General features: G+C 34.6%; 1 protein-coding gene across 5 annotated transcripts in view; it reads right to left on the reverse strand.

The window, feature by feature from the left end:
* The window catches only part of gria4a (glutamate receptor, ionotropic, AMPA 4a), a 70,739-nt gene that overhangs the window by 14,921 nt on the left and 28,542 nt on the right, over nt 1-27,276 (reverse strand). For 4 of the 5 annotated variants that reach the window (XM_026254953.1, XM_026254952.1, XM_026254956.1 and 1 more), the window contains exons 7-12: nt 27,052-27,219; nt 21,972-22,076; nt 21,738-21,845; nt 15,454-15,660; nt 10,849-11,222; nt 2,436-2,634 (exon numbers count right to left, since the gene is read on the reverse strand). In XM_026254953.1, the coding sequence (XP_026110738.1) occupies nt 2,436-2,634; nt 10,849-11,222; nt 15,454-15,660; nt 21,738-21,845; nt 21,972-22,076; nt 27,052-27,219 (1,161 nt within the window). Of the gene's footprint in view, nt 1-2,435; nt 2,635-10,848; nt 11,223-15,453; nt 15,661-18,929; nt 19,498-21,737; nt 21,846-21,971; nt 22,077-27,051; nt 27,220-27,276 lie in introns of those variants that run through there. The other variant, XM_026254957.1, reaches the window with a different exon arrangement.

Below are 27,276 nucleotides of genomic sequence, written 5' to 3' on the forward strand. Positions count from 1 at the left end.
AGATCCTATGTTTCAGATCTTGTGTAGTCAAGGCTTTGCTTTAATAAGACGGATGGGTCTAATATGGCTGAAATGTGTGTGTTTGTCCTATGAGATTTCATATTTGACATGCTGGTATCCCAGTGTGTCTTGTACTTGATCATCTGTGCCTCTTTTACACACAGGCTTAGTCTTAAGCTGCAGAGTGTGAGAGGAAAGCAGCGGAGCGTGACGGACAACCGGCTCATTATAATGTTCGTCACGTTCAGTCTGGAGCGCTGTTGTGCCATAACACTCCGAAATAAAACATCACCCACTCCTTTGACAAACCTGTGCTCAGACACAAACGCCCCACAACAAATGACAAACAAACTCACGCATTAGTCCAAACCCAACGGGACGCCTGACATTTACTTATTCTCACAGTTATAACAGAGCGAGACGGATCAGATTTTATATTGTTGCGAGATGTTTGATTAAAAAATACAGTAAAATCAGTAATATTGTGAAATATTATTACAATTTAAAATAACTGTTTTCTAGTTGAATATAATGTAAAATGTAATTTATTCCTGTGATTTAAAGCTGAATTTTCAGCATCATTTCTCCAGTCTTCTGTGTCACATGTTTGTTCATAAGCTGCTCCGTTATCATTGGTGCTCAAGTATTAATAATGGTTATTATTAATTGTTGGAAACAGTTAATAATTGATTTTTGATTTATAGAAAATTCTAAAGAACAGCATTTATTTGAAATAGAAATCTTGTGTAACAAATGTCTTTACAGTGACTTTTGATCAATTTAATGCATCCTTATTGAATAAAAGTTATAATTTCTTTACAACAACTAAAAAATCGTACATACCCCAACTTGTGAATGGTAATATATCATGGTTTCCATAAAAATATTAAATTGGAAAATCAGTTTTCAACATTGATAATAATCAGAAATGTTTCTTTATTAAATGATTTCTGAAGATCATGTGACACTGAAGACTGGAGCAATGATGCTGAAAATACAGCTGTGCATCACAGAAATATATTACATTTCACAATATATTTATATAGAAAACAGTTGTTGTAAATTGTAAAACTTTTTCTGTATTTTCAATCAAATAAATGCAGCCCTGGTAAGCAGAAGAGATTTATTAAGAAATTACAAAATTTAATTATTTGTTCAGTATATATTATATATCAAATCTCAACTGCTTGATTGCTTGCATCATCACAAAATATAACTCTATTATCGCCCAACTCTTCAAGCGACTATAATGCACTATATTATAAACATTAACATCATGGTTTTCTCTAAAGCTACTTTGAAACAATGTGCAATGTGAAATAATTGTACTTGACTTTGACTAGATTGATAGAAAGAATGAGAAAATATGTGAAATGGGCTCATGTATGAGTATGAGACGGGCTGGAAAAGAGATGGAGAGAGGGAGAGAGAGACAGGTTAGTGTGGATTGAATGAGAAAATATGGCGGAGAGAGTGTGACAGGTCGGTGGAAACCGAATAGCAGTGTATTTGAGAAAATGAATGTTTTTCAGTGTAGCATCACACCATCTGTGAATGTCAACAGGGAGACAGAGACAGAGACGGAGTGAGATGCATGCAGCGCTGCTCAGCTAATTAATGAACAGACCATTCATTCAGCTCACGCCGATGCTCTCTCATATTACCCGTCTCTCTCTCCACCTATCTGTCACTTTGTCTTTGCTCTCTGAGAAAATTGCTTTTTCAGCTCCTCTCCCGTCTCTCTAGGTTTGGCTTTTATACTCTTTGGAGTCTGATTAGATTCCTGATCTGTTACTGTGATGTACATGTCAGTGTGGTCTGTCTGTCTTTGGAAGCCTTAAACTACAAAACAAACCCAAACACACAAACATATAAACTACAGTTCGGAAATTTGGAATTATTACTATTTTTAAAAAAAAATTTTTACATCACTCTCTTCTGCTCATGAAGGCTGCATTTATTTGATAAAAAATACAGTAAAAATAGTAATATTGTAAAATATTTTTACAAGTTGAATTAACTGTTTTCTATGTGAATATATTGTAAAGCGTAATATATTTCTGTGATACGCAGCTGTATTTTCAGCATCATTCCTCCAGTCTTCAGTGTCACATGATCTTTCAGAGATCATTCTGATATACTGATATGCGGCTAAAGAAACATTTCTGATTTCTGATTCAATATTTTTGTGGAAATTGTGATTCGTTTTATTTTTCAAGATTCTTTGATGAAGTAACAGTTCAAAAGAACAACATTTATTTGAAATAAAAATCTTTTGTAACAATATGTCTTTACTGTCACTTTTGATCAATCAATTTGATACATTCTAGCATCTTTTAGATCTCCACCAGCTGACACAATTCTATCTAAATGGATTTTCTTTTGGTTTGACTTGTTTTTCTGTTTTATTATAACCATTAATGTCGTTCTCTCACCCTAAAGAACTCTTTGGTGGAACCCGAATCAAGCGTCCCGTAGCCGATTTCTGTCTGTTTGGCGAGGTCTTCTGCGCTCTCGATAGGCGACACCATTCTCTCCACGGTGAGGAAGGCGGCCAGGTTTGCCGTGTAGGAGGAAATGATGATGAGGGTGAAGAACCACCAAACGCCTCCGACTATACGACCAGACAGAGACCTGAGAGACACACAGAGACACACAGTTAAAAAACACAACACATCAATTCAGGCTGTCATCATGCCTCCATCTGATTACATCTGGTTCATTCTGAAGACATCATGCAGCATGAAATAACTCATCTGTAAGCTGCTGTTTCCATTTTGTTGACACACAATCTCCAATTTAGGAAAGGTTTAGAGACTGATTGCACCAGTGCTCATTTATTTAAAGCCTTCCAGCATCAATCAGACCTAAAAAAAAAACATGCACGAAGCACTGAACACAGGTTTTGATATTTTGCAGCAGACTGATATATTACAGACTTTGTCTGGAGACAGTTAAAGTAATCCACACCACTCCAGTCCTTCAGTTAACGTCTTATGAAGTCAAAAGCTGCACATTTGTAAGCAACAAATGCATCAAGACGTTTTAACGATGCTTCTGGTCAAAATATGAGTTCATACTCCATAAAAATGTGCATCTCCTGTTGTCTCTCATAACGAAATCCACCCACGTATTTGTTTAGAGCTGTTTTGGATTATTTTGGCTTGTAAACAGTGTTGCTCCTGATTCACCCCAGACCACTTGTTCACTAGAGGAAGTGTTATTATGGATCATGGATTCGTATTTTAGCCAGATGCAATGGTTTAAACATTTTAAAAACATCTTAATGCTGGATTATTGTGATGTTTTTATCAGCTCTCATTCTGACGGCACCCATTCACTGCAGAGCATCCATTGATGACACACTGATGCAATGCTACATTTCTCCAAATCTGATGAAGAATCAAACTCATGAGTCTGAGGGTGAGTAATGTTTACATTTTTGAGTAAACTGTTCATTTAATCTCGATGAGCTTCTATTGTGTCACTCCTAAAATGATTTTTAGACTTCCGAACAATCTCTGGTGTCACTCCGGAAGATGTTTTAACTACATTTCTGCTTTAGAAATGACTTTACACTATTTCAAGAAGAGACTGAACACTCATTATAAGCGTATAAGACTGAAGCGCGTCTGCAGTAAATCCAGGAGAAATTAGTCTTTAAAACGAAACCAAGATCTCATTATAAACGCACCATTCTCTCACTTCATCTACTGAAACACACCACTAGCTACGCTGACCTGGGTTCATCAATAAAATTGCAAGAACACGCAGATTCACTCAAAAGCCTTAGTTAAATTTAATTACCATAAAATACCAGGCAAAATGCATTTTATATGGTAGTGCACTGAAGGGAACTGAATGGTTTCTTCACAGAAGCTGTGATGGTATAAAATCTGTTGAAATCTCTATAGAGATTTCCAATTGAGTTTCAGGCCAAACTAGGCAGTTTCCCATTGGTGCTCTCAGTAGAAAACAAAGCCATCTGTTTATTCCATTTCACAGAGTCAAACTCATTCTACTGCCACAAAACTATGAGGAAGGATATTATCTCACATCGATCATCCTGCACATAAAAAAATACAAGTAATTTTAAAATACAAACAATATTTACAAGTTTTGAAGTGCATGGGATTACATGTTAGGCACACATAATGGAAAGAGAAGTGCTTTCCCCTTTCTTGAACAACTTAGAAACAAATCTTTTAACCCTAACACTAGACAATATATTGATCCATATTTCTTCAATTTCTTATGTTCACTTAAGACTCAACTGACTGTGTTTGCTTGAATACCATCAAGCATGTTTAAGAGTCAAAAGTAAATATTAACTCCTAAAAATGCTGATATTTAGCGGCTCTATATAGAATTCAGAAACCCTTGTTATTAGTGACACCGGTGGCCAGTGAATTGCAGCCATCGACTTATTACTAAAAAATAGTCTACTACAGGCTCTACATTTTTTAAGTTTCATTACACATTCAAAGCCCAGAACGGTTGGAAAGACCTCGTTAAACTACTCCATGTGACTCCAGTGGTTTAACCTCAATTATATCAAACGAAAAACATAATTGACAACTTTATTTATGAAAATATTGAGTGCACCAATCAGAAGACTCTGGAGGCGGGGCAAGTGTCACAAGCTTTTGTTTACAGAAGCAAGTTGGCATGGCAACATGGCAGAGGGTGCATTCTGTGATGGCCACATAGAATGTTCAGACCTGAAAATGTAACTGCCAGCGATGATGTCATAATGGCTTTTAGAATCTTGATGTCATAATGTCTGCTTTTTAAATTCCAATGCTTTGATATTCTACAGCTTTTAGATCATTTTACTCGAATCTTTAACGCTGGAGCTAGCAAGTCATGATGTCAGTTCACAGTTGAGCTCAGTGGGGACTGTATATTTAAGGCATGTGCGTGGTGTGTGTGCAGTTTGTACTGTCCCTGCACTGGCAGGAATGAAATCTAAATGGAGACAGTTTCAGCCATGGGTGTCGGAAGCAAACAGCTGTGGGTGGGTCCAACATAGTGTAAGGGTAACTATAATTAAGTGCTGCAACAAACACTAAATGATGCCTTTAGAAGCAACTGGCGAACAAATCATGATGAACATTCACTTAAACTAAACTCTTGATAATTTGCTTACCCCCATGTCATCCAAGTTCATGTCTTTGTGTCTTAAGTCACAAAGAAATTAAGTTTTTTGAGGAAAAACTACTAGTATTTTTCTCCATATATTGCACTTGAATGAGGACCAATGGGGTGAAGGTACAAACCACAGTTAAGGGTATTATCTAGAGAAACAATCTGTCATTTTCTTCAAAAAATAAACATTTATACACTTTTTAAACACAAATGCTCATATTGTATCTTCTAGCTGGACATGCATGACATAGTCACTATGTAAAGGTCACGCGTGATGTAGGCGAAAAAGTACCGGCCCAGTGTTTACAAAGCGAACATGCAAAACAAGTCAAACGCCCTTTACTTAAAAAGGTAAAACAACAATGTCAGACTTTTTAAAGGAGGAAAAATTTAGTTTTTCGTCCCACATGACTCTTCTGAACCAGAGTACACAGACAAAGAGTTAACTGCATGTAACCTTTCCAACGTGTTTACGCAATGCATGAATTTGAGGATGCGCATCGTGGAGCTAGTGCAAGACATGCATTCGTTGTTGAAAAGTATATCATTTTTTTTTTAAATGACAGATGGTTTCTCTAGAAAAGACCTTTATTCATCGTCTGGGATCGTGTAGAAGCTCAACTGAAGCTGCAGTCTGGACCTTCAGCCCGTTGATCCCCACTGAAGTCCATTATATGGAGAAAAAACCTGGAATGTTTCCTCAAAAACCTTAATTTATTTGCGACTGAAGACGAAGTCATGAACATCTTGGATGACATGGGGGTGTCTTAAAAAGTGGGTGGGTCTTGTCCTACACACATGCAATGGTTCCGATGCACATGGTTTCGGAGAGAGAGATGGGGAGGAGACACTGACCCTATCTAAAGAGTCATGTCCTCCGAGAACACATGTACTGATGAGAGAGATCAAAGTCATGGCTGGAACGGACAAATCTCTCTCTCTCTCTCTTCTGATGGTGGATGAGGTGATAAGATGGTCCTTTTGATGTGTGTGTGTGATTGCGTTTATCTGTGTGCCATCAGCGGTTATAAAGCAGCACTCTAATCTCGCTCTGATGAACTGACTCTTGCATCACATTAAGGCTTGAATCCACTGATGGCGTCGTTTTAGGATCTGAATCACTGAAGGAATTTTTGCAAAGCAGACAGAGAATGAGAAAGTGTTGTAACAGAGAGTTTGATAACAGTGGAGGAGACTGAGAACAGAAGAAAATGGAAGGAACAAAAGAGCGAGAGACACTAGGAAGCAGGAGAGAGATGTGACCAGCAGAACAATCCATGTGTGTGTGTGTGTGTGTGTGTGTGTGTGTGATGCATCTTGACAGGTGTGTGACCTTTCTGCTAATGTGTGGCCGACCTTCTCCGGTTAAAGGAATAGCTCACCAAAAATGAAAATATGCTAAAATTGTACTCGCCCTCAGGTTACCAACATCTAGATGAGTTTGTTTCTTCGTCAGATTTGGAGAAATGTAGCATTGCATCAGTGTCTCATCAATGGATGCTCTGCAGTGAATGGGTGCCGTCAGAACGAGAGTCTGATAAAAATATCACAATAATCCACAAGTAATCCAGTCCATCAGTTAACATCTAGAGAAGACAAAACCTGAAACAAATCCATAAAACAATCCATAAAAAAAATCTTTTTAACTAAAATATAAGTCTATAATCCATAATAACATTTCCTCCAGTAAAAAAAAAAAGTGTTCTGGTCTGAAGCAGAAGAGAAATCTGCACAGATCAAGCACCATTTAAACAGCCATCAGGCACGGCACGACATAATCAAACATTCACAGTCATAATACTGTGAGTCTATTATAAATGTGTACATCACAGGATTAAGAGCAATAATCCTTTCAGAGGAAATGATCTGTGCGTGTGCCGCATGAATCACACGCCGTGTCCTAAAGCTCTGCTGCAGAACAGAAACAACACGCTCTGACATCATCACAATACAGCCAGCGGCGCATGATATTTGGAAGAAATATTCCTGTATATGTGATGCATTATAAAGAGATTCACACTGCATTATGATGGACATTGCTGTGCATTATATCCTTTACTATTTAATGCAGTACGATGGAATAGCTATAGTTTATATATTATATACATTATACTTTTTTATTTTTAGAAACTTAAAAAAATAAAACATATGTTCTGTTTTTAGTTTTTTATTGGATTGTGTAAAATGACAAAATATGTTTTTATTGTGTGTATATATATACAGTACAGACCAAAAGTTAGGAAACATTACTATTTTTAATGTTTTTGAAGGAAGTTCTTTTGCTCATGAAGCCTGCATTTATTTGATCAAAAATACAGAAAAATCAGTAATATTGTGAAATATTATTACAATTTAAAATAATAGTTTTCTATTTGAATATACTTTAAAAAAATAATTTATTCCTGTGATGCAAAACTGAATTTTCAGCATCATTCCTCCAGCCTTCAGTGTCACATGTAACATCAGTCGATCACATGATCATTTAGAAATCATTCTCATATTCTGATTTATTATGAGTGTTGGAAACAGTTCTGCTGTCTAATATATTTGATCAATAAAAGGTTCAAAAGAACTGCATTTATTCAACAACAACAACAAAAAATATAATAATATATTTTCTTTACTATCACTTTTTATCAATTTAACACATCCTTGCTGAATAAAAGTATTGATTTTATTTAAAAAGAAAGAAAGAAAAAAAATTACTGACCCCAAATTACTGACCAGTAGTGTATATTGTTATTACAAAATATTTATATATATTTTTTTTTACTTTTTATTCATCAAAGTATCCTAAAAAAGTATCACATGTTCTGAACAAATATTAATCAGCAGAACTGTTTCCAACTTTGATAATGAATCATCATATTAGAATGATTTCTAAAGGATCATGTGATAATGATCCTAAAAATTCAGCTTTGCGTCACAGAAATAAATGATCATTTAAAGTATAATACATTTAAAAACATTTATTCTAAATTGTAATAATATTTCACAATATTACTGTTTTTTCTGTATTTTTGATCAAATAAATGCAGGCTTGATGAGCAGAAGAAACTTCTTTCAAAAACATTAAAAATAGTAATGTTTCCAAACTTTTGGTCTGTACTGTATATGTATATATATTTAACTGTGTGTGTGTGTGGATCAGTATAATGTCCTTTAATGCACAGACCTGCTGACCAGGCTAATGCTAATGCTAAGGCTAAGGCCAGTGTCACTGTTTCTGAAAACCTGAACGCTTCTGACACTATTAACCTCTCAGAACCACATCTGTGTGCGCTCTGCAGCTCAAAAATGCTTGGCGTTTGGCAAGAACCATGTAATTTTGTCAGTGTAATGCTGCGTGCTCCCAGACACAGGTTTAAGTCCAGCGAGGCATGATATGGCAGCGTAAATGTTTCACGAGGAAGAGTGTGAAAGCTTTCTTACAGCAGATCAACACATTCACAGCAGCGCTCTCGTTCTGTTTGGTTTTTTGGGACAGATTCTAGTAATTTAGTGCAGTTCAGAGGCACTGCCTTTCTCAGGACCCCGGACATCTATTTTTCATTGTGCCACATTCTCTGGCTATCAATAATAAAATGCTATATTCTTATAAATATTCTAAAAATAAAGTGTGATTTTCTGCCGTGCAGCTGCAGCGATGAAAGTTTAATGTTTGTCTTGAAGGAAGTGGAGACGGTGACCTGCGGTTTCTTTAATTTTGTGCCTGGGCTTCTGGGGAGCCTTTTCGGTCAGCGCAGACCAAAGCACAGGAATGACCCGCTTTACGCTTTAGGCCAGGAAATATCTGCCGTGTTTATTATTGAGTTATAGAGATGTTATAAAGATCAAGCCTGTGAGAGAGATTTCTGACAGATGTGGTGGAAAAAAGATCCCGAAGTGAGAAAGTAAATTAGGAATTATATAACAATTATATAACAATTTTTTTTTTTCAATTCTGATTTTTTTGTCTCACATTTCTTACTCTTTTTGTTTAGTTTTTTATTTTATTTTATTTTTTATTTAAATTTATATCTCATAATTCTAACGAAATCGCAAAATACAAATAGTTGCACGATATAAACTTGCAATTCTGAGGAAAAAGTCAGAATTGCGAGATTAAAAAAATTTAATTACCCTGTTCTAAATTAAATTCTGTGGCAGAAACAAATAAAACAATTGCAAATTTTCTCAGAATTGCACATTTATATTGTCTTGCAGTTTTGTTTTCTCAGAATTGTGAGAATATATATATTTTTTAATTGCAGTTTAAGTTTGAGAAGATTATTGGAACAAATATAATTTATTAAATATAATTTACAAATATAATAATTATTATTATTGTTAACATTATTATTATTATTATTATTATTCAATTGTAGAAGTAATATTATATTACAAAATTTTAATAAATCTGAAATTTTACTACTGTAATTATATTTTCATGTAAAATTAAAATAGAGTATTTCAGAAAAAAATATAACAACTACAATAATAATTTTGTTTTACAGTACCACTAACATTGTACATTAAAGCTTGACTGAAAACCGCTGACTGAGTCTTTTAAGCTTCTCTTTTTAATAACAGTAGGTTTATAAGTTTGGGGAAATTGTTGGCACATGTTGCATATTAAAGTGCATGTTATAAGTGACAAAAACTGATGATTTCATGTTTAAAAACCCACTGAAAACACCAGCGTGTAAATGAACACAGTGCCGGGCTTCGCCCTTAAACATGTGGCACATACAGTACAGACCAAAAGTTTGGAAACATGACTATTTTTAATGTTTTTGAAAGAAGTTTCTTCTGCTCATCAAGCCTGCATTTATTTGATCAAAAATACAGAAAAATCAGTAATATTGTGAAATATTATTACAACTTAAAATAATAGTTTTCTATTTGAATATACTTTAAAAAAATAATTTATTCCTGTGATGCAAAGCTGAATTTTCAGCATCATTCCTCCAGCTTCAGTGTCACATGTAACATCAGTCGATCACATGATCATTTAGAAATCATTCTAATATTCTGATTTATTATGAGTGTTGGAAACAGTTCTGCTGTCTAATATATTTGATCAATAAAAGGTTCAAAAGAACTGCATTTATTCAACAACAACAAAAAAAAAATATTATAATATATTTTCTTTACTATCACTTTTTATCAATTTAACACATCCTTGCTGAATAAAAATATTGATTTTATTTAAAAAGAAGAAATAAAAAAGATTACTGACCCCAAATTACTGACCAGTAGTGTATATTATTATTACAAAATATTTATATTTTATAACATATATTCTTTTTTTTTTTTTTTTTTTTTACTTTTTATTCATCAAAGTATCCTAAAAAAGTATCACATGTTCTGAAAAAATATGAAGCAGCAGAACTGTTTCCAACTTTGATAATGAATCATCATATTAGAATGATTTCTAAAGGATCATGTGATAATGTTCCTAAAAATTCAGCTTTGCATCACAGAAATAAATGATAATTTAAAGTATAATACATTTAAAAACAATTATTTTAAGTTTCACAATATTACACTTTTTTCTGTATTTTTGATCAAATAAATGCAGGCTTGATGAGCAGAAGAAACTTCTTTCAAAAACATTAAAAATAGTAATGTTTCCCAACTTTTGGTCTGTACTGTATATGTATTTAATTCCACTGCAGCCTTTATTTTGATGAACTGCACGGCTCTACTGGCTCTCACCTGGGTGTGAAGTCGCAGCCCTGCTGCATGAAGGCGCCCAGAGAGAACCAGAGACTGTTGAAGATGCCGAACTCGTTTGGGGGCTGGTCGCTGGGCGGACCGTCGGAGCCGTCCTCGGGCTCCTCGGTGTGCCACTCGTACGGGCTGAAGCGGCTGACCAGGAAGAGCACCACGCTCACGCCGATGTAGGCGAACACGATGCACATCCAGATCTCGTAGGCCAGCGGGTCCAGGAAGGAGAAGACGCCCGGTTTGGACTTCTGAGGCTTCTTGATCATGATGGAGATGCCCAGACTCATGAAGGGCTTGGAGAAGTCGATCACCTCCTCCCGGACCAGAGTGATGGTTAACGGGGCCACAGCGATCTCCGCTTTCTGTGGAGGAAGGAACACACTCAGAGGTCCAGAATCTGATGTTTATGTGTGTCTTTTAATGTATTTATTGAGCACTTTTACAAGACCGACCACTGAGCAAAGTGCCGTACAATAAGTAAACACGTAGTAAAACAGTATCAAAACACTAAAAGCAGAATAACATGAAATAAACTCCACGATTTCAATACATAAAGAAGCGAGTGTTGAAACAGAGCTGGAAAAAATGAGTCGTTTTTGGAGAAAAAATACTGTTTTTTTAAATCTCTTGTAAAGGTGTTTTTTTAATTGATTCCAGTTGTTTAAAAAGCGATATTTCAGCCTTGATGTCATTTCAGAACACAAAATAATGTGTTTTTAAAAATGCTGAGGTAAAAATGCTGACATTGGACCCCATTGCCTTTCATTGTACAGATAAATAAAAACAAACACTGAAACATTCTTCAAAACATCTTCTTTTATCTTCCATGGAAGAAAGAAAGCCATACGGGTTCGGAAAAAAGAGACAAGAGTGTGTAAATAATAAACGTTTACATTTTGTAAAAACCACTCTTCTGCTCATCAAGGCTGCATTTATTCATAGTAAAATAACATAAAAAATATGAAATACTTTTACTATTTAAAATAATGGTTTTCTATGTGAATATAAAGTAAAATGTAATTTATTTCATTGATCAAAGCTGTATTTTCAGCATCATTCCTCCAGTCTTCAGTGTCACATGATCTTCAGAAATCATGATAATATACTCATTTACGGCTCAAGAAACATTTCTGATTATTATCAGTGTTGAAAACACTTGTGCCGCACAATATTTTTGAGGAAATGGTGATATATTTTATTTTGTAGGATTAACAGATGAACAGAAAGTTCAAAAGTAACATTTTGTAACATTTAAAAATGTCACTTTTAAATCAATCTAATGCATCCTTCCTGAATAAAAGTATTTATTTCTATTAAAAAATCACACATTTTAAGAAACCTTAAAATTAAATGGGACTTTACATGGACAAAAAGCTTTAAAACGGTAGAATATGACCCTTTTATGTGACTCATTTCGGCATCCGTCTGACCCATTCATTTTTAAGGTCCCCAAAACATCAAGGACCCTGTATTGCGGTGAATCCCGGGTTAAAGCCACTCTAAAGCCGGGAGAGACGGGTTATTATAGTAAAGTGCTTTCAATAGTGCAATTTCAGGAGAAAAACACATTCCAAGTGTCTGTGTCCAAGCATGTTTTTACAGCCCATTACTTTCCCCCATCTCTTTCTTTAAAGGGTTTAGATGATAGAGAAAAAAAATTGCAATGCACCTCCTTTATTATCTCACATTTACAGCATCTCCAAGTTAATAAAACGCCAGGATTCAAGCAGTTGTGAATGGAAATGGTTTTATCAGTGAACAGGCGTCTGAGGGACTTGAGTATAGTAATATTTAGACCGGCTCAGAGGTTTAATACCAGTGAAAGGTCACAGTGAAAGTCGGCCATCTTTTTCCCTCCTGTAGGAATACAAGAAGTTGTTTCGCTGCTAGATTTAATTAGAGGCATGTGTGTGTGTATGTGTGTGTGTGTGTGTGTGTGTGTGTGCACTTGCTTTTCCAGCAGCCTTGATTCTGAAAATGCATGTGCCTTTTATTTTCCTTAGCTGCGTTTCAATACATTCTTCAATGAGTTTTTAAGCCTTGATCCAAACCCAGCAGCTTTAAGATTAAGTGTCGTGCAAACAAAAATAAAATAATAATAATAATAATAATATTTGAAAATAGTTAGAAAAGACAATATTGCAAAGCTGATTACAAAAAAGACAAATAAATAAAATAAAATAAATCACTTTGAAACAATGGCAATTTTTTTTACATTTTGAAACCTTTTAATTCATATTAATTTTTATAATACATTCTAAATATAAAGTAATAGTTTATACATAATATATTAATTGTTTATTATATATATATATATATATATATATATATATATATATATATATATATATATATATATATATGCACATTTTAAAGATTTTAATTTTAATACAACATAATAATATTTTATGTACTAAAATAATAATACAATTATGCATAATATAGTACAATAATATAGTAATACTAATATTATTTCTATTATTTATTTGTATAATAAATATAAATATAATTTTTATATTAACTTTTATATATAAATCATATTTTGAAATATTTTATGTATTATATAATAAAAATGAATTAAACATGTTATGTTTTATTATCTTGTTCATATTAACGTTTATATGTAAATATTGTATATAAATATAATTTCGGAACATTTTAATTTATATTAATTTATAATAAAATTTGTTTGTATAAAATATAATTCTAAATATAATATTTTGTATAATATTTTAATAAAAAAAATTATTAATAATAATTAATGATTTTATAATTAATATTTAAAGTGTTAAATCTGTTTGTTTTATCAGCTGTTTGGACTCTCATTCTGACGGCACCCATTCACTGCAGAGCATCCGTTGATGAGACACTGATGCAATGTTACATTTCTACAAACCAGATGAAGAAACAAACCCATCCTGATCTTAGTTGGGCATAAACTTTCATCAAATTCATTTTTAGACTGATCTTTTCCTCAAAGACTGGTCGTTTAGTCTTGTATAGACATATCTGATGCAGCACTTGACCAAGAGAGTGTCTAATAACGTTGTTTAACACCCTCTGGTCTCTCGTGAAAGCTTATAAATCCTCTAAATCTCACTGTGAGGTTCTGAATGGCGTGTTCACGCGCGGGTCGCTCGTGTGGAGTGTGTATTAGCAGAGAGCAGGTTTGTGGATGAGTGTGTTTAATGGGGCAGAAAGATGTGCATCTGTGCTCTCCCCGAGCTCATTAACACTCGTCAGCAGGAGCGTTTGCCTTTCGCTGCTGGAGTCACAGCGAGACGTCAGAGAGGCTGATTTTATGTACTTGCACGCTGAATGATGATGCATTTAAAAGAGAAAAGGCCTTGAGCTCTGACTGACACAAACACACAAGACCAACACATCTGGACAAACACTAACAGACTGAAATGAGAGATCGTGCTCTTTCTCTAATTTTCTTATTTGTTATATTTTTTTTACGATGTGTCTTCTCTTATTGGAGGAAAATCAGAGATGCAAATTGATTTAGGCGATTTAGTTAAATATGTCAATAGTAGTCTGCAAACAATTTGAGCAAACATGAGTAATTTCGCTTCTCCTGCTGTTTTGCCAGCATGACAACAGCTCTGCTGGCAAAGCTTCACAATAATGAACCATGTTTTAGATTAATATAATATAATATAATATAATATAATATAATATAATATAATATAATATAATATAATATAATATAATATAATATAATATAATATTATATTATATTATATTATAATTATTTTATATCTATTTTATAAATACTATTTATTATTATATTGTGTTGTTTAAAAAAAAAAATAATAATATATATATATAATCAATTTTTATTTTAGATTTTTTTTATATACTTTAAAATTATTTATATTTTGAATTAGCTTTTATTTTAATATTTGTATATTTTTTGTTATTGTATGTGCTTTTAAAGATATATATATATATTTAGTGTTATTTTAGCATCATTGAGATCCTATTACAGTTTTTTATTAATAATTTGAACACATTTTATTTTGTTTTTATTTTAAATTTAAAGTATTAGTAATTTTGTGTTTTTGTCATTTGTATTTTTTTATATATATTTCTATATAGTTTTCATTTTTTTAAATGTCAGTTTAAGTAATTTAAGTACTTTAAAATAAATATATTTATTACAGTTAGCTCCCAACCAAGGTAATTTTTGTTTAATGTTTTTAAACTTTCATCTTTTTTATTATTATTATTATATATTTATTTTTTTTATATATATTTTTATTTCAGCCTTCAGGTACCGAAAACAAAATGCAATACTTTTATTGCATATACTTTGACAGCATTTATTAATCTTTGTTAACGGTAGTTAATTAAAAAAAAAAAAAAAAAAAAAAAAAAAAAAAAATATATATATATATATATATATATATATATATATATTGGAAATATATTTTTTCAGGCTCTTCTGTCTGATGCACATGCATTAATAAAGTGATGTGCATGAAAAAGGTAACATTCATGATAAAAACAATGAGAAATGTCTGTAAAAATGTAAACACAAAAGACCTTGTATATATATATATATATATATGTGTGTGTGTATCTCACCCCGTACACCAGCTCCCCAACCATGCCGTTCCAGATCTTGGTCTCTGGATCTCTGGCTCCGTATTTCCCGTCAGGAACGATGGAGATCTTGTATCTGATGCCGATGTGTTTGGCGATCTCGGACGCCAGATCCACGCAGTATCCTTCAAACTGATCATTTCCTTCGTACATCTCCCAGTTCTTCTTCAACATCACGTACGGTCCTTCCTAAACACACACACACACACACACACACACACAGAGAGAGAGAGAGAGACAGAGGTGGGCAGGGATGGTCAAGCTGACCTCAAAATTAAACTGTATTATTAAATACAAATTTCAAAATAAAAGTTCTTTGGAAGACTAACTTCTTATCAAGAACCATTTTTGGATTTATTGGTTCTGTGGAGATCTTACAGATCTTATAAAAGTATTTCAGATCGGCGTTTTGGTTATTTTCTCCTTTAAAGCACCAGTATAGATGGTTTTCAAGTGATTTATTTTCCCATAGTAACTCGTGAGTTATCAGGGCTGCACAGGATCTGACTGCAAACATAACTGTGTTAAACACTCTTTTATGAGCCATAAATGAATGTGATATGTATTTGTGATGCTCGTTAAAAATGCAGCCAATAAAGGTTTAACTGACACGTTATCATCATAAATCAAAACATTTATTTCCACACATGTATACGACTGTCTGAAACATTTGACATGTCAATCATTGCAAGTATTCATTTACTATGATCAACTGGTCACTGAAAATCAAATGATTTCATTAGAGTTGAATAAAATAAACAAGTTATAATGAAAATAAAACCAAGAGATCGTTTCTGACAAGAGAAGTCATTCTAAACACTAAAGCGAGGATCATTTAGACAGACAAACAACAATGCATTTTATCAGTGTAAAGTACAGTACATTCATTTGATAGTCAATTATTCTACATTAAATATACAGTTTTTGTACATTTCTAGAGGTTGTAAATGGAGAAACTGAATTAAATATCACCACACAGCATACAGTATAGCACTTTTTTTCAATTTATATATGTATATATTTACTAGTTCTCTTATTTTATATTATATATAAAATAAATAAATTATTTATATATTTATAAGTATATAAATATTTTATATAATATATAATAAATATATTTTTGAGTGAATATACTTGTAATATAATTTTAAATAAATTATTAGTTTATATATTTACCAGTAAATCAAGTTAATAATAATAATAAAAAAAATACAAATGTATTTACTGAATAAAAAAGTGCATTTAGAGGATTTAATTCTAAATAAATTATTTATGCAATTATTAGTAAATAATTAAATAATTTTTACCGAAAGTGTTTTGGGTAAATATATAAAATATAAAAATACTGAAAAGTTTGTTTAGATTGAAAATACTTTTAATTTATAGTAAGTCTATAAATGTATAATTTATTTAAAAATAAATTACAAGTGTATTTACTGAACAAAAACTATATTTAGATACATTTAAATATTTGTATTTAAATATAAGTAAATATAAATATATGATCATTAAAAACACAGAAGGCAGCACTGCAAATAAATGATGAAAATATTGTTGTTTTTATTAAACATAAAACCTTACAACACATTTTACACACTAGCATGAGACTGGTGTTATTTGCTGTTATCTGTAGTTAAGTCACTAATGCTGTTAATAGATATAGATCATGAAATGATGACTTGTCCATGTCCATGTACACAAACACATCTGGATGTGTCGCTTGTGCATCATTGCTCTGCATCAGTCAAACATACACTTGATCGATTAGAGAACTCTCATTAGATTAATTAACGTGTCTATTTATAGAAAGCGTCACCCGTGTGTTTCGCTCACAATGTGTTACTAAAAACATCGGGTTTAAAGTCAACATGAAATGGTCTGATCTAATGACATAATGTAACCGATATATTCATGTTTAATTTATGATGAATTAATGTGGTTGTGATTCATATCAGAGCGGAATGTGACTCTGCAGTGGATTGTGGGAAATCTGAGAGCCCAGAGGCAAACACTGAGGAGACTGAAGGTCAAGTTCGTCTGCATGGGACCCAATGGTGAGTGTTATTATTTGCAGTTATATGCATATTTTATGTTATTTGTTTATATTTACATTAATTGACATTAAAGTACTGCATTAAGTATTGGCAAGAGGTTAGAAAGCCTGCATTAGTTACACATCACAAATTCACAAACTTTTTTGACCTTTTACCTTTGATTTTTAAATTAGCATTTCAATAATTTAACAGCAGGTTCATGGCTCTAGGATGTTAGTCACATTTATTATTATTATTATTATTATTATTATTATTATTATTATTATTATTATTATTATTATTATTATTATTTTATATTAAATTAAAAATTAAATTAAATTAAATTTATGCATTTAGCAGACACTTTTATTCAAAGAGACTTACAGTACATTCAGGCTATAAATTTTTACTTATCATAAAAAATACAAATAAAATACTAATTCATAATTAAATACAAATATAATTTAGTATTTACAATAAATATACTTTAATTATATTTAAATTAATTATATTTACTGAAAATAAAGTATTTAGACTTAATTTAGACTAGTTTTTAAATAAATACTTTATATTTTTACTAGCAAATATGAAAACAATTGATTTAAAAATAAATTATAAGAATATTTACGGAACTGAAAGTGTTTAGAGTAAATGTACTTGTATTTGGTTCTCTGTTAAAAATAAAAAAATATACATTTTAAGAAATCAAATATTTAATTTAATTATTTAGATTTTGTTTAGATTTGTTTATTATTTATTTTATTTTTTATTTTTATGATTTAATATAGGAAATAATTAATTTTCGTCCCTCATTATGTACAAGTCAACAAAATGTGTTTAGAATAAATACACATTCATTCAGTAAATATACTTATAATTAATTTTTTAATCAAACTGTTTATAGAACAAAAGGTATTTAAGCTAAATTTTGACTTTAAAATAAATATTATTTTAAATGTATAAACGATTTATTTATAATAAACTACAAGTATATTTATGAAACAGAAACTGTTTAGAGTAAATGTACTTGTATTTGGTTCTCTATTGTCAGTCACAACATGAAGGCAAAGAAATAATTTTTTTAGTAGGTGTTTTTTTAATTTAGTTTTTAATTATTTAATTTCACATTTTTATGGTTTAATTTAGGAAATAATTTTTTAGCATTTTTTTCATTCAGTAAATGTAAGTACTTGTATTTTTTATTACATTTACTGAGCAGAAAGTATTTAGACTAAATGTACTTTTAGTTTTTATTTTAAATATATTTAAAATGTTATTTTTAAATTATAGAAAAAATATTTAGAGGAAAATAAACTACAAGAATTTACGGAACAAATAATATACTTGTATTTTTTATTATTATTAAATTATATATTTATATATGTAAAAGTAATACCAATGAAGAATAGAAGGAAAATGGGCAGCATTTGAAACTAAACTATTATTTTGAAACGGTAAAACCTCATAACACATTATACATTAAACAAGCATATTATAAATGACTTTTGTTGAATGCATATAGACGCTACATATCTTTGTTTTGTTTTGTTTTATTTAAAAAAGTCATATAGTTTGGAGTGACGTGTGGATGAGTTAATAATGATTTTAATAACCTGGCATTGAATTGGACATTATAATGTAATCTCAATTCAGTTTTGAATGATGCATATAGAGTACAGTAATTTGGGTCAGTTTCAGTTTCATGATGCCTTTAAATGCCAACCATGTAAATTCATAGAGCAAGGTCAAGCAATCACAAGATGACAAAACAAAAAACCCTTTGACAAAATACCCTTGTACACCCTTGGCATTGCACCTCAAGTACGTGGGCTCAATGTTAGTGAACGTTTAACGCTGCAGTCCCAGCTGAATCATTACACTCTGGTGTCTCACGGTTGTCTCGTCTTCTTCTCTCTGCTCAGTGTCTGAACAGTGGATTCTTTAGCAGTGATGGAAACGATGATGATCCTGCAGAGGTAAAATTCTCCATCGCCTTAAAAAGCGCACGGCAGAAAAGAAAAGAGAGACAGAGAAGGAGAGAGAGAGGAGGAGCCTGCTAAGGTATAATTTTCTATCGCTCTTTCCCTGTTTAAACCCTTACAGAATTTACCACAATGACCATAGTTTCCACCAAAATAAGTTTGGTACTGTAGTAAAGTTACAGTAGACAATATAATGGAAAACAATTTAAAAAACGTATATAAAAATATATTTATATAATTATGAAGTAATGCTATTTTATAGCACTTCTCATACTTAAAATTCAGCTTTTTTACCTTTTGTTTTATGTTCTTTTAATTCTAATGTTGATATTTTCAAAATTAAAGTAAAAAAAGTTAACCTTAATTTTATATCTTATGTTCTATGCAAGCATCTTTCCGCTGTTGGATGATAATCAAATTAATTAAATAGATAATTGTGACCTTTTAACCTCAAAATTCAGACTTTTTATAATATCTTGCAAAGGTAGAATTGTGAGATATAAACATAGAACAGTGAGCTATAAATACGGAATTATGAGATATCAATGCAGAATTACAAGATATAAATGCGATTGTATAAAATAATAAGATATTTTATTCTATAAAAGGCAGAAACATTCCATAATGTTATCTTAATTCTAATGTTGATATTTTCAAAATTAAAGTAAAAAATGTAAAACTTAATTTTATATCTTATGTTCTATGCAAGCATCTTTCCGCTGTTGGATGATAATCAAATTAATTAAATAGATAATTGTGACCTTTTAATCTCACAATTCAGACTTTTTCTTCGCAATTCTGAGTTTATATCTCAATTCGAAAAATATCTCGCAAAGGTAGAATTGTGAGATATAAATACGGAATTATGGGATATCAATGCAGAATTACAAGATATAAAATTTAAATTAAATTAAATTAAATTAAATGTAAAATGTATGCATTTAGCAGACACTTTTATCCAAAGCGACTTACATTCATGCTATCAATTTTTACTTATCATGTGTTCCCGGGGAATCAAACCCCCAACCCTGCACTTGATATGGCAGTGCTCTACCAATTGAGCTACAGGAACACATAAATATAAATGCGTTTATATAATATAATAAGAGATTTTATTCTATAAAAGGCCATAATGTTAGCTTAATTCTAATGTTGATATTTTCAAATCTAAAGATGTTTTTAAAAATTTTTAACTCATTAGTTCAGATGCATATTTTCTAAAATATGACCCCTTGGAGCTTTTCTAATTGTAATTGCTAATAGGTTCTGAATATTTAGGTCTTTAATGCTGATGTCCTGCTAATCGATTTTCGGCTGTGAGCTGTTGGAGAATCAGAGGTCAGATAGTGAATCAACGCTTTTGTTAACACACCAAACAGAAGTGCAACATTTAGCAAGTTTGAAATAGCCTGAGCCAGTAAGTGGGCGGCTCTCATGGCCTTTGAGCTTCTTCTCAGCTTCTTCTGTGTTTAATATGGCATTCATGTAAAGCAGCTTAAATAGATGACGCCAACGTCATGGGTTGCATTCCCAGGGAATGCATGAATGCAGTGTAATTTACTTTGGATTAAAGCACCTACCAAATGCATTCATGTATATGTAAATGTTCTCTGGCTTAAGAACTTACAACGAATGCAAAGTCATATAGCATAGCTGTACACTTGTATAATTTAACTCAGCCTATTATAATTGCTTGCATGGTGCTCCTGTTCTTATTTCAGCAGTTCGTGACAGAATGGGATCGAAATGTCACATACAATCTTTCAGCCTGTCATCTCATCCATTTTTAATTGCTGACTGTGACAGACCTACGACTTTTTGACATAAACAGTTGGTAGGTTTGACACGCCTGACCAAACTCAAATTGAGTCAGCTAGTGGGACAGCACCTTAACAATGACTGCTATAACGATGGTGGTTTGTTGAAAACGATGGTTACTGTGGTGCATTTTAAGGGAAATTTAAACATCAACCTCAAATGCATATGCAAACTTTTTCTCTTCAGTATAACCCTCTTATTCTCTTATCTATGGCTAAACTGATGACATTAACATGATTAATGAATTAATGCACAGTCAGCACTCCCTCTCTCTTGCTTCCACTGGCTCACTTTCTTTCCTTGTTCCTCTCACTAATACAGTCGAGAGCAATGCAAGTGAGTTTTAATCAAGTATATCTAACTGATATCTTGCTCACTCTAGATGGCACTATGTGTGTAAGATTGCGGATCTGGGTGGTTGCGTGTACATTACCATTATAGTTGTGACGATAACCGTTCTGTTCTCCATAGTGGATTCATTTCCCATGGAGAGCTCATTCTGGACCAGAACCAATTTATCCAGGTCGTTCCAGTAACCGATCTGCAGATGATAGATGATAGGGTGATCAATACTGTGTGCGGGCTTCTGGGTAAAATTACAGTGTGTATCTGTATAAATGGATGCTTGTGTGTGTTTAAATGTATGAAATTGTGTTGTGTGTCTGACCTTGCGGGGGCCGTTACTCTTTAGCTCAAAGACATCCATGGTGTAGTTGACTCTTCGTCCATAATGGTCAAACTGGATATTCCCAGTGAGACCCTGGATTCTCACCTTTACACACACACACACACACACACAAGGAAGTATTAGAAAGATGCATCACTTTTGGTAAACATGGAGGAAAGTTATCATTATTAGCTACATTTTAGTTTGATGAGTGGTTTCAACTTTTAAGATGAGTTCAAACTAGTGTCAGATTTGATAGCAAGTTTATTTGTCCTTTTATCCTGCATTGTCCGAACCCCCCTTGAGTCCTGCACACTCTCACGTTTCAGACAGTGTCCAGCCCACTCCCACCTCAAGTATAGAGCTCTGCCCATTCTTACCTGTCAAATAGCATCAAATCCACTCCCATCTGTTGTACAGTCCTGCCCATTCATACCTTTCAGACAGTGTCCTACCCACTCCCCGCAGCTGTTCACAGTCCCACCAACTGTCACTTTCAGACAATGTACCGCCATTTAGAGGCATACAAACTCTTATCTGTTAGACAGCATCCTGCCCACTTCCACCTGTTATAAAGAGTCCCGCCCATTCTCACTTTCAGGATGTGTCCAGACAACAGTTCTGCCCAATCCTAGTTGTCATGTGAAGCCCTGTCCAAACTTACCTGTCAGAGAGCATCTCACCTCTTTTTCAGTTCCACCCACAATCACCTTTCAGGTAGTGCTTCAGCCTTTTGCACAGAATCCCACCCAGAGCAACCCCCCCCCCCCTCACCTGTAATATACTGTAGAGTCCCACCCTTTCCCATTTGTCATACAGAGTCCCGCCCATTCCCATTTGTCATACAAGTCCTGTCCATTACCCCCTACCTTACACAGTCTTACCTCTTCCTACTCGTCATACAGAGTCCTTCCCATTTCCATCTGCTCACAGAGTCCCACCCCTTCCCACTTGTCGTACAGAGTCCCCACATTTCCATTTGCCATACAGACTCCCTCCCGTTCCCACCTGTGTTATTGATTCCTGTTTATTTCCACTTGACAGACACAGTCCTGCTTATTCCCACCTGTCATGCAGAATCCCCATTCCCATTTGTCATACAGAGTTCTGCCCTTTACCACATGTTGTGTAGAGTCCCGCCCATTCCCACCTATCATACAAAGTCCCGCCCATTACCACTTGTTGTATGGAGTCCAGCCCATTCCCATTTGTCGTACAGAGTCTGCCCATTACCAGATGTTGTACAGAATCATAGCCTTTCACATGTGTCATACAGATTCCCACCCATTACCACCTGTCATACAGAGTCCAGCCCATTCCCACCTGTCGAACAGAATCCAGCCCATTCCCACCAGTCGAACAGAGTCCAGCCCATTCCCACCTGTCGAACAGAGTCCAGCCCATTCCCACCAGTCGAACAGAGTCCAGCCCATTCCCACATGTCAATTCAATTTTCAATTCAATTCAAGTTTATTTGTATAGCGCTTTTTACAAAACAAATCGTTACAAAGCAACTTTACAGAAAATTATGTTTCTACAATATTTAGTAGTAGCTAGTAGTTTGTGCACATTTGACAGGATTTTAGAAAAACTAAAAAATAATAATAATACAAGACGTAGTCAGCTAGACGATGAACTATCAATATTATTAATTAAGTTATTATATGATTAAGTCACACATTTAGGAATAATTGTTAGTTCTGTTTGTTCATTCAGGGTTAGCATCATCTGAGGTCCTCTGAGGGTCAGTATCATCTCTTCTCAGGTGTTCTGGATCCAGACTGGAGCTTGTGTAAATCCTAGTTACCACGGGATGTGAATCCCGTGGCAAAACATAGAAACAAAATACAGACATCATTAGCATAGCTGCTGATCCAACAAAGTAAAATTAGTTTAACCCAAGCTAATGAATAAAAATGCACCTTTGATCAGATGCAACTACACTCACAATTAAAAAGATACATTATTCGAATGCTTGGCGAAAGAGATGTGTTTTTAATCTAGATTTAAACAGAGAGAGTGTGTCTGAACCCCGAACATTATCAGGAAGGCTATTCCAGAGTTTGGGAGCCAAATGTGAGAAGGCTCTACCTCCTTTAGTGGACTTTGCTATCCTAGGAACTACCAAAAGTCCAGCGTTTTGTGACCTTAGGGTGCGTGATGGGTTGTAACGTGGTAGAAGGCTAGTTAGGTACGCTGGAGCTAAACCATTTAGGGCCTTATAGGTAAGTAATGATAATTTGTAACTGATGCGGAACTTAATAGGTAGCCAGTGCAGAGACTGTAAAATTGGGGTAATATGATCATATTTTCTTGACCTCGTAAGGACTCTCGCTGCTGCATTTTGGACGACCTGTAGCTTGTTTATTGAAGAAGCAGGACAACCACCTAGAAGTGCATTACAATAGTCCAGTCTAGAGGTCATGAATGCATGAACTAGCTTTTCTGCATCAGAAACAGATAACATGTTTCGTAGCTTGGCAATGTTTCTAAGATGGAAGAATGCAATTTTTGTAACATTGGAAATATGATTTTCAAAAGACAAATTGCTGTCTAATATAACACCCAGATTTCTGACTGTAGAGGAAGTTACAGTACATCCGTCTAGTTGCAGATTGTAATCTACAAGATTCTGTGTAGTGTTTTTTGGTCCAATAATTAATATCTCCGTCTTATCCGAATTTAATTGGAGAAAATTCTTTGTCATCCAATCTTTTACATTTTTAACACAATCTGTTAGCTTAGATAATTGGGAAGTTTCATCTGGTCTCGTTGATATATATAGCTGAGTATCATCAGCATAACAGTGGAAGCTAATTCCGTATTTTCTAATAATATTACCAAGGGGCAACATGTATATTGAAAATAGAAGGGGACCTAGGACGGATCCTTGTGGCACTCCATATTTTACTGATGATAAATGAGATGACTCCCCATTTAAGTAAACAAAATGGTAGCGATCGGACAGGTAGGATCTAAACCATCTTAGAGCCTGCCCTTGAATACCTGTATAGTTTTGTAATCGATCTATGAGTATGTCATGATCTATGGTGTCGAACGCAGCACTAAGATCAAGTAAGACTAGAAATGAGATGCAGCCTTGGTCTGACGCAAGGAGCAGGTCATTTGTAATTTTAACAAGTGCAGTTTCTGTGCTATGGTGGGGCCTAAAACCTGACTGAAATTCTTCATACAGATCATTTTTATGCAGGAAGGTGCTCAATTGAGCAGACACAACTTTTTCTAAAATTTTAGACATAAATGGAAGATTTGAAATAGGCCTATAATTTGCCAGTACACTAGGATCTAGTTTTGGTTTCTTAATAAGAGGCTTGATAACCGCCAGCTTGAATGGTTTTGGGACGTGTCCTAAAGATAACGACGAGTTAATGATATTGAGAAGCGGTTCTTCGGCTACAGGTAACAGCTCTTTCAGTAATTTAGTGGGTACAGGATCTAATAAACATGTTGTTGGTTTAGATACAGTGATAAGTTTATTTAGCTCCTCCTGTCCTATGGTTGTAAAGCACTGCAGTTTATGTTTGGGTGCGATGGATGAAACTGAAGTGTTAGATGCTGTAGAATCTACATTCGCTATTGTATTTCTAATGTTATCTATTTTATCAGTGAAGAAATTCATAAAGTCATTACTATTTTACGTTATGTAACGTAAATGTCGAACAGAGTCCAGCCCATTTCCACCTGTCGAACAGAGTCCAGCCCATTCCCACCTGTCGAACAGAGTCCAGAACAGAGTCCAGCCCATTCCCACCTGTCGAACAGAGTCCAGCCCATTCCCACCTGTCGAACAGAGTCCAGCCCATTCCCACCTGTCGAACAGAATCCAGCCCATTCCCACCAGTCGAACAGAGTCCAGCCCATTCCCACCTGTCGAACAGAGTCCAGCCCATTCCCACCTGTCTAACAGAGTCCAGCCCATTCCCACCTGTCGAACAGAATCCAGCCCATTCCCACCAGTCGAACAGAGTCCAGCCCATTCCCACCTGTCGAACAGAGTCCAGCCCATTCCCACCTGTCTAACAGAGTCCAGCCCATTCCCACCTGTCGAACAGAATCCAGCCCATTCCCACCAGTCGAACAGAGTCCAGCCCATTCCCACCAGTCGAACAGAGTCCAGCCCATTCCCACCTGTCGAACAGAGTCCAGCCCATTCCCACCTGTCTTACTGAGTCCAGCCCATTCCCACCTGTCTCACTGAGTCCAGCCCATTCCCACCTGTCTCACAGAGTCCAGCCCATTCCCACCTGTCTCACTGAGTCCAGCCCATTCCCACCTGTCGAACAGAATCCAGCCCATTCCCACCAGTCGAACAGAGTCCAGCCCATTCCCACCTGTCGAACAGAGTCCAGCCCATTCCCACCTGTCTAACAAAGTCCAGCCGATTCCCACTTTTCTTGCATAGTCCTGCCCATTTCCACCTGTCGTAAAGAGTCCAGCCCATTCCCACCTGTCTAACAGAGTCCAGCCCATTTCCACCTGTCGTAAAGAGTCCAGCCCATTCCCACCTGTCTAACAGAGTCCAGCCCATTCCCACCTGTCTAACAGAGTCCAGCCCATTCCCACCTGTCTAACAGAGTCCAGCCGATTCCCACTTTTCTTGCATAGTCCTGCCCATTTCCACCTGTCGAAAAGAGTCCAGCCCATTCCCACCTGTCTCACAGAGTCCAGCCCATTCCCACCTGTCTCACTGAGTCCAGCCCATTCCCACCTGTCTCACTGAGTCCAGCCCATTCCCACCTGCCGAACAGAGTCCTGCCCATTCCCACCTGTCGAACAGAGTCCTGCCCATTCCCACCTGTCAAACAGAGTCCTGCTCATTCCCACCTGTCTCATAAGAGTCCTGCCCATTCCCACCTGTCTCACTAAGTCCAGCCCATTCCCACCTGTAGTAGTCCAGCCGATTCCCACTTTTCTTGCATAGTCCCGCCCATTGCCACCTGTCGTACAGAGTCCAGCCCATTCCCACCTGTCTCACTAAGTCCAGCCCATTCCCACCTGTCTCACAGAGTCTTGCCCATTGTTAATTGTGGTTTCCATTTTTTAGATAACATCCTCTCACCTGTTTCAGAGTTCGTTCCATGTCGATGCCTTGGTTCCAAGGAGCAGCCGGGTTTGCCAGACAGTCTCCAGCATTGCCTCTGCGAGAGATGTCGATCTTCTGTCTACGCAGATTCCGAAACGCCTCTGCCATCACTAGCACACCATCATACGTCAATGATGATGTGTACTGAGGAGGTAAAAGGAATATTGTGTCTTTACTTCATTCACACTACATTACCCATGT

The sequence above is a fragment of the Carassius auratus genome, unplaced genomic scaffold, assembly GCF_003368295.1.
Source record: "Carassius auratus strain Wakin unplaced genomic scaffold, ASM336829v1 scaf_tig00040578, whole genome shotgun sequence".
NCBI lineage: Eukaryota > Metazoa > Chordata > Actinopteri > Cypriniformes > Cyprinidae > Carassius > Carassius auratus.